Source organism: Echinops telfairi, unplaced genomic scaffold (assembly GCF_000313985.2).
Source record: "Echinops telfairi isolate 266 unplaced genomic scaffold, ASM31398v2 ScPeMD7_60;HRSCAF=208, whole genome shotgun sequence".
Taxonomy (NCBI): Eukaryota; Metazoa; Chordata; class Mammalia; order Afrosoricida; family Tenrecidae; genus Echinops; species Echinops telfairi.
In genome coordinates this window covers 43,276,488-43,288,319 of record NW_022103958.1, presented here as the reverse complement: position 1 = coordinate 43,288,319, position 11,832 = coordinate 43,276,488, and the positions used below count along the sequence as shown (strand labels likewise).

The following is an 11,832-nucleotide window of genomic DNA, read 5'->3' as shown; positions in this document are numbered from 1 at the left end:
GAATGTACAAATGTGCTTTACACAATTGATGTATGTATGGATTGTGATAAGAGTTGTATGAGCCCCTAATAAAACGATTAAAAAAAAAAGAAATCCATGTCTTGTATGAAATTCTCAAAGAGAATCCATGATCTCCAAGAAATCCAAGGGTTACCATTCGAGAGCAAGTTTCAGGGTCCATGCTTTATCCCCATCAACTGGTAGGATTGGCAGAATTACAACCTGCAGTCTGCTCATGAAGTATCACTTTACACAAGTTCAGACTATAAAACAGCTTCTGTAAGCAACATTGGTTAGCATGCAGATGTGGCTCTAAAACTCCACATCTGTTTGTAAATCCTTCCTGGTTTGTCTGTTTTTCTGAAACAGTCCCTCCAGCGAGCAGTCCCTCCTGCTGCGGGAGGACTGACAGCGACGACCATCTGTGGGACATGCGCCGCAAGGATGCTATAGTCAGCAGACACTTTCTTTTCTTTCTTTTTAAAATCATTTTATTGGGGGCTCGTACAACTCTTATCACAATCCATCCATCCGTCCATTGTGTCAAGCACACTTGTACATTTGTTTCCCTCATCATTCTCAAAACATTTGCTTTCTACTTCAGCCCTTGGTATCAGCTCATTTTCCCCCTCCCTCCCCACACCCTCCCTCCCTCACGAACCCATGATAAATTATAAAAATAATTTATTATTTTTCCATTTTCTTTTCTTACAATATGTAAAAGTCCATTAAAAATTTAAGGCAAGAACAATGTGCTTTAAGACATATATTCATTTTATTGAGCTGACAAATTTCACCTGGAAATCAGTAATGATCACGTACTTAAGTATTGTCATTCAGATTTTTAACATAAGATTAAAACTATTAGTTTGTTAAAATACTGAAAGGAAAGCAGAAATGAACTGCAACACTCACCCCCTTTTCCAGACTGCATTTCCAAGTCTGATTACCACACACTGCTGTGCACTCACTCCTGCCCGGGGGGTAGTGGCTGATGCGAGGCTTACTGGGTGAGCAGCTGAAACCACAGAGGCTCCGTGGGAGGAAGATGCGGCTTCCCATGCCGATGAAGAGTTACGGTCTTGGAAACCCACAGGGGCAGTTCTCCTCGTACTGTAGGACCGCTGAGTCCAAATGGACTCAATGGCAGTTACACTTGGTAGTTTTGTTTGTTTGTTGTTTTGGTTCCATTATGTATAAAACGTATAAAACCTAAAACCAGAGTTCACTACATTTATCAGCTCACAAAAGGTTCAAGTCAGCCCTAAGTCCATTTCCTTGTTTTTGCTCTATAATATTGTACAGGGTATTGTTTCTAACACCAAATTACTGATTACTCATTTTTAAGTCATTTTATTGGGGGCTCATACAACTCTTATCACAATCCATACATCCATCCATCCATTGTGTAATGCGCATTTGTATATTCGTTGTCCTCAACATTCTCAAAACATTTTCTCTTCACTTAAGCCCTTGGCATCAGCTCCTCATTTTTTCCCGATTACTCATTTTAACAAGCGTTAGGAGATGATAGCTGAGCAGCACGATGCACAGAATTTCCCTGAGTGATACATGTGAGCATTGTTGGAATGGGGAATGCCTTCGTATCTACATAGTTAACACCGAGAAGAACAAGAAATGGGCTAGGAGGAGGGAAGCTTGACTGACACCGCAGGGCTGGATGTGAGCAAAGATGAGAGGAAATGGCAGCAGCTCTTTACCCGGCGAGGAGGCAGCCCACCAAACCTGGAGGCCCCTCTCTTGGCTCTCTTGCTGAATGGTCCCCTTACTTCTCCTTGGGCATAGGTCCCCAAATTTACTTGGCCTACTGTTACCTTTTCAGAAAGAAAAAAAAATTACTCAGCACCCGCCCACTGGTGAAAAACTTTTGTATTATAGCCAATAATCCAGGATAAAATGTAGGTACACTGTATCTCCTTTTTCAGCCCCTCCCCCCTCCCCTGGATTGTTCCAGTGTGGCTCCCCCTATTGGGGGCGTCGGGATCCCCCACTTTAGGAAACACAGTCAAAGGGGCTGGAAGACAATTTTTAATTGGGAGTAATTAAAGTCTACAATTTTACTTATTTTTAGATAGTAACGGTCAATCTTTGTTCCATCTTGAATCTAATCTCCAGATTACAGAAAGATTTACTCTTGTCAGCAAGTTTACAGAATTTTGCCACCAGAAGTCCTTAATCATTACTGCGAGACTGTAGTAGCTGGGCAGACAAAAAGGGAAGACTCTCAATGGATGGATTGACATAGTGGCTGCAAGGGTGGGGCCCTCATAACTGCGAGGATGGTGCAAGGCCAGGCAGTGTGGTTTGTTGAACGTAGCATTTCCATGAGCCAGAACCAGCCCAACGGAACCTGACAACCCCAACAACGTCTGCCAGCCATTCTCCAGATGTTTGGTCAGAAAATGGGCTCACAGCAAAAACATAGACACATGGTTTTATCTATCGCTAGTTTTTTCATTTATTTATTCATTCTACACATATTTATTAAACATGTAAAACACTGGTTTTCACACCAGTAAAAAATGAAGACATATAAGTTTACAATCTAGAGAGAAAGGCAGATACAAGCAATCAGAATAAAATAAATGGAATAAAATACATAAAAAAGGAGGACAGGTGGGAATCTGCATAAGTATTAGAGAACGATTCTCACTGGAGACTAAGTGAAAGAGTGTTTGAACGGAACCTCTCATGGTTACTAGAATTTCAATAAATAGAAAAGGGGAGAGAATATAAAGACGAATGAATGGCCTGAGCTGTCAGCAGTATGAAACTAGCTGCAAAAACAGTGACTAGTTCACATCTGACTAGAGTAAGAGAAGCTAAAAAGGCAGATTAGGGCCTGTAGCAGACACTACTAGTGCTTACCAATATCCTTCCCAGTCCAAAGTGTCAAAACTTCCAGCCACTTTACAATTAGGGAGGAACATGTGACCATTCCAGCCAATAGGTTCTGAGTGTAAGCCCTCGAGAACAGGTTGACCGATGCCCATGTCCACCCTCTCTGCCCATGCACCAAAGCCATGTGAGCCAGGGCAGTAGACTGGGTCACAGACCAGTTAAGTGGAGCACAAAGCGCTGTCCTAACCCAAGCTGGACACATGACATCAGCAATAGGCTTTGTTAGACGGCTGTCATCCGTAGGTGCCATCCTATCTGTTCAACTCAACAAACCTACGTAGAAAACACTGCCCAGCCCTGACAGTCTAGAAGACCCTGAAAACAGTATTTGAAGAGTTTGTATTTTATGCTTAAGACTATAGAGAGCCAATAACTTTTTTTTTCTTTTAGTAGAAGAGTGGCATACCGTGGATGAGGAAAATTCCTGTGGCTGCCATGTGCACAGTAAATTCGAACCAAAGGTGGGTCTCGCCCTTTGGGGCCTATCAGACATCACCAGAGGGGCTTCACAAAAGGCAAGTCCTCTAGTCCAGGATCGCTCCAGATCCCCTGAATTGAAATCTATAGAGGTAGGGCCTGGGAGCCACAGAGCACTCTCCGTGGGGCATTTTGATCTAGAGGCTAGAGGCAAGAGGATGTCTAGTTTAGAGAGGACCAAATTCACATGCTAGTGGATTTAAATAAACAGCACAGTAACACAAATCTTTTCTTGACAAATGGAATGAGTTGCTTAGGGAGTTTCTGGTAAAATTCTAAGTTATGAAAAGGTTATTCACATTAACATTTGCTTAATTATAATGATGACTTTTAAGATCGAAACTTCATTCAGAAGGGGATAGCAATCTGGATGCATCTGCTCTAATTGCCAACCAAATAGGAGCCTGCCCCACATTTCTGAGAACGATCCCTGAAGGGCAAGTTCTTCCTGGCTCTCGGATCTGTTATTTCCTCCTTCGCTCCGTAGGTTGCCATTGCCAAGCGTTCCTTGCTGCCTTTGGTTCTTTCCTCTTAGATACTCATCCATCAACTTTCCCTTAATCAGGGCCAGGGCATTTCAGAGTTCAAACTGTCTAGGTTATAGATAGATCGGAAGCTGTCACTTTGAAGCATATGTGTGTGCTCTTTACCACCAAATGTGATGCATCACCATCTAACTGTCAAGAGCTCCAGCTTTCCAGCACAGAGATTCTTTTTTAATCCTTTTATTAGGAGCGCCTACAGATATCGTGACATCCCATAGTTCCATCACCTCAAGCAGGATTGTACGATTGCCACCACAATCGGTTTCAAAACATTTTCTTTCTTCTCAAACTCCTGGATATCAGCTCCCCCATATCCCCTCCCACCCACACCCACCCTACTCCCCAGGAACCCTTATTATTATTTTTTTGGCCACATCTTATATATTCAATATATGCATTCACATACAATTCTGCTGTTCGATCCCATCAAGTGGCATTATACAGTCGTCAATGCTATCAGCTCCTTATTCCCCCCTTCCCCACCCCCTCTCTTCCTGTACCCTCAGGGAACGGCTACTCCTGTTACGGTTTCTGAAGGGTTATTGATCTTGGTTTTCTTGTATCAAACCATCTTAAATATACAAATGAACCTATGCAAATCTAGCATGATTAATGAGGTAAAACAAATAAAAACCATGATATTAAGGGGAAGAAATATTAAAGAATACAAGATAGCTATGTGGTTCATCGGTACTATACTGCACCCTGGATTTGTGATGCACTGTGGCCCTTCTGAGAGGGGCTGTTCACTTATCTTACAAAGGGGTTTTGGATCTCCACTACATCCATGCCCCTTCACACCAATTTGGTTGCTTGTTTTTGAACTTCTTGATACCTTTTCCCATCAACACCTCATGATCACACAGGCCAGTGTGGTTTTGTTGCTTACCTGCTAGATGGCTGCTTATTTAACTGCAAGCCTTTAAGACCCAGATGCTATATCTTTTGATAGCCGGGCACCATCGGCTTTCTTCACCACATTTGCTTATGCACCCATTTTATCTTTACCAATCATGTCAAGAAAGCAACACGGAGATTCTGATGATAATTGAGTTACTGTTGCAAAAGCAAACCTTCAGAGAATCTCAAGTGAAAATGATGTGTGATCAACAATACTGACACTGGTGGAAAAAGTACCATTATCATTTCGGCAAAAGAAATTGATGGCTTCACTGCAAATTCCTCCCAAAATAACACTGCCCAACAATTCTCCTGCCTCCTGGACCTCTTCTTTTCCTTTTATTTTTGTGTTCTAATGCTTCAATTTTGTGAGTACCTCTTCCAGGAGTTTTCTGAGAAAGGGACAAGGGCAGTAAAAATAATAATGATAACTTAAACGTTTGGTTGTGAATTAGATCAAGCTTCACAGCGCAGGTCCTAGTTCCACATTCAACCATCCAAACACATTCCGATCGGACGCATCCCCTGCAGTGCCCTCAGGGTGCCATCGTTTATCCCGCTTCTGGAAGTGAATTTCTATTTTGATAGTTTGCTGAGCTAAAAATGATTCCATACTATTCTCCCACTGATGGATAATTTGGCTTGGTAATGAATTCCAGGTTTAAATATTTTGATTAGGATTTTGGAAGGCATTGCTCCACTGGTCATATAATTTCTTATATTGAAGCTAAAGAATCTAACCCTTCTTTAGCTCTCAAAACTTGTAAGATCGTCTTCATCGAAAGAGAACATGCCTTGGTGTGGGTGCTTTTTGAAACACTACTCTAGGTACTTCTGAAGCCCTTTTAATCTAGAAACCCATGTACTTCAATTCCAATAAACATATTCCTATATTATTTATCTGATATATTTCCTTTCCTGTTCCAATTTCTTTCTAGAACGCCTATTACTTGTATGTTGGACCTCCTACATGGATCCCTTAATTGGAAAATCATTGTGTTTTCGTTCTATTTTCTGGGAAATTTCCTAAACTTTTACTTCCAACTTTTTATATCCTTCCAACTATTACACTAGTTCCATCTCAAAGCTGTCTTGTTCTAATTGTTCCTTTTTTTATGGCATTTGAACCGCCTTCTTGAAATGCTCTGCCAGTCCAGCAGCACTATCAACGCCCTCTCCGGTCACTCGTTTTCAGTGTCCTTTACTCCCTCTTCTTCTACATACAGCCTGGTCCTAGGCAAGCCCCCCACGTGCACTGCTTCACTTAAGCCTGTGAATATTTCCAAATTCTCCTGTCAAGCTCTCCTCTTTCCCTCTTGAGTTCTAGACGTGAACCTTCTTCTGCCTCCTGGATATTTGCACCTGGTGTCCTCCAGACAGCTCAAACTTTAAATGTCCTTGCTGGCTTCAGGTATCCTATGCTCTGACCTCTTTCTCAGATAGTTCATGAAGGTTAACACTTCTGGTATGCTATTTAAAGGCACATTTCAAATGTTACTTTTTTATGAAAACCTTCTCTAACTTTTCCTAACCTTAGAACAGATTGTTCCCTCTCTTTGTCCCCAGGGCACAATTCATGGACCATAACTTTTGTTCCTAAGTCTCATTCACCACAATCCGATCTGCATCAATTCAGATAAACTGTGTATCTCTTAAAGGCACAGACTATTAATCTTTGTATAGGAATGAGCTCCATCATTCATGTTTAGTGAATGGTACTTTTTCAATAAATAGCTATTGAATTAATTGTAGTTTCAAATTAATATATACAATAAATATTTGACTACATAATCACCAAGTAAACAGACTATAACTAGAACCCTAGTCCAACCATAAAAAAATTACATAAGTCTCAAAATGCATGTGTGGATATTTTTAATCTTAAAAGATTATATTTAGCAATGTTCCAAATCTTGTCCAAAGGCGCATTCTTCATAGTCACTGGCATGTGAGCAAATTCAGAATTTGAAAGCTAATTGTTTTAAGCCATCTACTCTCCCAAGCAGGTACCTCAGTAGGTCCCTAAGAATTCAGAACACATTTCTTATTGTTATTGTGTGGGAAGGCCAAAATCAAAACAAATGAGGCAGATTAAGATTGCTTTAGAAGGCATCATCCATCTAAAAACATATAACGGGCAGCCACCAAGCATGATCCATACCACCAATGCGCTGGTAATTTTCCCAGAAACGTTACATGTTCGAAGAGTAAGGAAAAGAAAAACATCTCTGCACCCTAGCTGGACGATTGCTACGAAGGGCACTGCAATGCTGAATGAAGAATGTGCATCTGTATGCAGGGTGTAAACGCTACTTGTTTACTTTAGTTTGTGTGTGTATGTGCGTGTTTCATTTTTTATTTTTTTCAAATTATGCACCAATGCCAAATCTTACTTTTTCCCCCTCTCCTTTTCCTGTTGAACTGATGCTATGTTAAGATATAAGCACAAACATATCTAAAGGGTTTTAAATTCATCCAATTGTTTGAGAAGGCATACGTGCAGGGCCAATGAAGCCAAAACATTAGAGCGAGGAATTTTGATGAAGATAATAATTGCTTACAGACCAGCCTGTTTTAACTTGCTGAACAAAGAACACAATTTTATACTACATTTTCATCACGGGCTTTTTCTCTGCATAATCACTACTATAATAAGCACTTTTAAAAAGGGAGATTATCTACAAGTTAAAGACCAAGGAAGTTATCAATTAGATTCCATCATCTTTAAAATCTCACTTACGCAAACTTTAATATTAACAAAATTTTGCATGCTTAAGCAATGTTTTGAATCTTCACAAACCATTTGTTTAGTATATGAATCATGAATCTAGTAATGAGGGCTCCTGGTTTAATTTCCAGTGCTGCTTAAATTTTTCTCTGGCCTCAGACAGGTGAGTCACTTCTTTGTGCCTCTGTTTACTTCCAGGATATTACAGTACAGAAATACAGTTCCATCTCTATCATATTTGATAACTGCCGCTAGCTCTGTCCCTGGGTCAAGACTTGCTCTCTTGTTCCCCAGTGACTTCCTTCACTGGCAAACTCTGTTATTAAATATTTGAAAAAGATTTATTAAGGGCCTGCTCAATGACAGGCCCAGTCGTCTGCTTGGGGATGAGCTCAGTCCTAATGAGAGCAGTAACAGACATTTCCTGAGCAACAGAAGGCATTGTCTTAGTCAGCCTGCTTGTCTCACTCCTTTGTGTTGGCTACTCTCTATTTCCTCCTGTGGAATAGACAGCTCGAAGTCCTAGAAATTAAGGCGGAGTGAGTTCACGGGAGTAAGCTAAGGCAGTCATTCAATGATCATAAAAGGTTACAGGACAAAGCAGTCCAGTAGTCAATAGGGCTTCAAAACAGATCAGAAATCATGGAAGAAACAGAAATCACCAATTCTTAAGACCCAAGTAACTCTTTGAGTGAGGTGCCAGCAGGGACCTTATATTCGCTGATTTTTTTTATCCTTGCAACTCTAGCCTCTAAGCCAGGTTGCGCTTGTCCTCAGCAAGTTGTGTTGACGTCTTAGTCCCTCACAGCAGCAATCACCTCCACGTATAAACCTTCACTATCCATCTGTGAAAGCAGGATCGTGCCACCCAACGAAGCTGAAACTCTGTGAAAAGAGCCATCTATATTGTCTAAAAGTGCTAAGAGGCCAGATTCTAATGGCAGCCATTGGAGTTGACACTCCAGACCCTGAACGTTGGCACGTGCTTGTCTACCAGTCCTGTTGGTTTCTGAGTGCCATTCTCCTCTCCTCTTGGTCTCTGACACACCGGGAAACCTTATCTTTACTTGTCAGAGGTGATCTGGTTGTGATCCTATTCTGATTTGATGTTCCAGAGAGGTTCCCAATCTGAACGGCCGACTGGCTCCAGGCCCACAGCCCAGGTCTGATCTGCACACTAACATGATTTTCTTGCCACCCATTCTCACGGTTCATTTCAGTTTCATCCCCCTGGTTGTGGCCCCCAGTGACTGTGACCTATACTGCTGGTGCTGACCAGAGTCACAGAATCATTTTCAGCTCATTCTGGCAAATCACGCGAGTTAAACAATAATTAATATATTTAACACTACTAAGCAAAGAAGACATAAATTTGCTCATAATTACTGTAATACCTAATTACATTAAAAAGCATTGCTATAAAATCATAGAAACCAGTATTAAATGAAAATAGCAGAATGTGAAATTCCTCCTCAACATAGCTTTTCTCTAGAGCCATGCCCACCCTCTGACAGCGAGATTTCCATCTCTCCAATACTTCCCCGAGGAAGGGACTCCAGTTGTGTTCCTTTGAGATGGTTTTTGAGTTTGGGGAACAACAAGAAGCTTGAAAGGGCAAGATCGGGGCTATTGGGTGGCTGGAGTAAGCTTTCCCAATGGAATTTTCATGGAATAGCTATTGCTACCCTGAAGAATTAGGAGATAAATTTTTGTAATGGGAAAAAAACAATGTCCTTGGTGTACCTTCCTTGGCCTTTTCCCCACCAATGGAGTGTTCCATTTTCTACCAGCTCCTTCCTAATAAGCCCTTGTGACCATCCTGTGTCCTCAGAGAAAGTCTATCGAAATTTTTCCTTTGGGATCCCCAACAGTGAGCATAGTCTCTCTATCTTGAATTTAACAAGCCCCGTGGAGCCCCTCAGAAACCGCTGTTTTGATTGGCCCTTTTTAAAAGCAGCACCCTAATTAACATATCCTAAGATGGGCATGGTGGCTCTAACTTTGAGACCAGCAGTTGGAAACAAGAAGCCACTCAGGTGGAGAAATATGAGGCTTTCTACTCCCATAAAGAGTTAGTTATCCTTTCGGAAATCCGCAGGGTCAGTTCTACCTACAGGGTCGCGTGAGTCAGAATTGACTCGCTGGCAATGGGTTGGGTTGGGTTTGCAAGCGCATAGCCAGAAAGCTCCTGAGAAGGCAAGATGACGAGACTTCGTCTCACATGCTTTAGACTTTTTCAGGAGAGAATAGTCCCTAGAGAAGGATGGCATGCTTGGTAAAAAGTACAGGGGCAGAGCTGCAACAGTGGGCTCAGGCACAGAAATAATTGTGAGGATGGGGTAGGCCCGAGCCGTGTTCTGTTGTACAGAGGGTCGTTATGGGTCGGGACCAACTTGATGGCACCTAACATCAACAAGACAAGTGTATTACTGAGAGGACTTGCCTGCAGCCATTTACTGACCACAGGGACATGCTGAAACACGTGTGTTTGGAATGAGTCTGTGCATGTATGAACCGAGACCCTAGGAGCTGCACATAGCTTACTTACTGTCATATGACCCTAACTCTCTTTCAGATGTAAGTTTCTTATCTCTAAATGAATACATTATATCATATTGTCTCAGAAGAAGTACTGCCAGAGTGCTCCTTAGAGGCAAGGATGGTGGGACTTCATCTCATATACTTTGGACACGTTGTCAGGAGAGGCCAGCCCCTAGAGAAGGACATCAGGCTTGGAAAAGTGGAGGGGCAGAGAAAAGAGGGAGGCCCTCGATGAGATGGATGGACACAGTGGCTGCAACCATGGGCCCAGGCATAGGAACAACTGTGTGGATGGTGAAGGACCGGGCAGGGTCTCATTCTGTTGTGCACAGGGTCACTTAGGGTTCGGAACCGACTCGATGGCATCTAACAACAAGATCATGTTCTCTCAAAGATATTTATACTTAGTGAAAATCATATGCATTTTAGGATTATCATAGTTATAGTCCTGCACTATATTCTGTATGAGTTGGGGGAAAAACTCTAGAAACTAATTGGCTCCTTAAAAAGGAATACACATTTTAAGTAAATATATAATATTTCAAATATGTTATCTACCTTATTTTATAAACTATCTATGAAATTCCATGCAAAAAATTACACATGAATTAAATATAATATACTCTGGTAGTTTCTTTTTCCTGGTGTGGTGGAGTTTTTAAACCCTGACTTCATAATGTAGACATTTTATATGTTTGGATGAAATTGCGTTGAGCTTTCTAACAGAGAGACTTACTCCAGCAATCTTAGGGGAAAGGAATAGTCAAAGTCCACTTTATTGGGCTAACTCACTGGAGGGCTTTGACTCTTCCATTAAAACACATGCATTTTCCTTTTAACTTAGCGAGACAAGAATTTTCATTGCTCTCGTATCAAAGAGCCGATCCTAGAGTGTTACAAAAGCAGGCTTCTAAAATGTAGGACAGCATTGAAAGAGATTCCTCATCTCATGTCCTTGGAGCTGCAGGATTGGGAAGGGTAAACAGAAGCAGATTGGTCCTGAAACTGTGCCAAAGCTGCATGTCAACTGCCTGGCAGGAAATGCTTCTGGAGGGCCTAGATAAACAGACTCGTTTTTTCTCTTCTTTGGAAAAACCTTCTCCTTTGGTTTCTTACAAAGCGAACACACGAGCTCCACTAGCATCGTAAAGACGCACGAGGCGCAGAAGGACGCTGACGGTTTTCTATGGACGACTCCTACAGAGTCAGGGACAAGAGGTCTAGCTTTCATTTTTAGCACCGTGAATTTCACTGCTCAGCAAGCATGTACTCAAGATACGCTTGTTAACTTTGGCGGTAAATCGACTTACCTTTCCATTCATTCTCATGCTGGTTTTAGTGAAGCCTGTCTTTTCTGGAGAGAAATGTTCGTCAGCAGCAGCTTTGAATCATGTCAGGAACCCCACAGCACGAGGGTCCTGTGCTGGGCTCGAACCCATCCGCTGTTCTGTAGCAAAACCCAGAGACAGCCCATTTCAGTAGAGGTACAGACTCGGAAACCTCATGGGGACGCCCTACTCTGTGCTACAGGGTTTCCGGGAGTTGGAATTGACTTGAAAGCAGTAGGGGTTTTGTTGCTGTTGCTTTGAGTGAACTTGGTATTTCAGCACGATACGCTGGTCACCTTTTCTTGCCTTTACACAGCAATAAACTTGCAGAATATTCTATATCCAGCACCTTACTTGCGGTGCTATCATCTCATTTGAGAAGTGCTCAAAT

General features: G+C 41.9%; 1 protein-coding gene across 2 annotated transcripts in view; it reads right to left on the bottom strand.

Moving 5' to 3' along the window:
- DENND2B (DENN domain containing 2B) overlaps window positions 1–11,499 on the bottom strand; it is a 201,060-nt gene extending 189,561 nt beyond the window's left edge. The window contains exon 1 of one of the 2 annotated variants that reach the window (XM_045290875.1): window positions 11,424–11,499. In XM_045290875.1, coding sequence (XP_045146810.1) covers window positions 11,424–11,431 — 8 coding nt within the window. In that variant the 5' untranslated portion in view covers window positions 11,432–11,499. The remainder of the gene's footprint in view (window positions 1–11,423) is intronic. The other variant, XM_045290880.1, reaches the window with a different exon arrangement.
- Window positions 11,500–11,832: the final 333 nt, after the last annotated feature.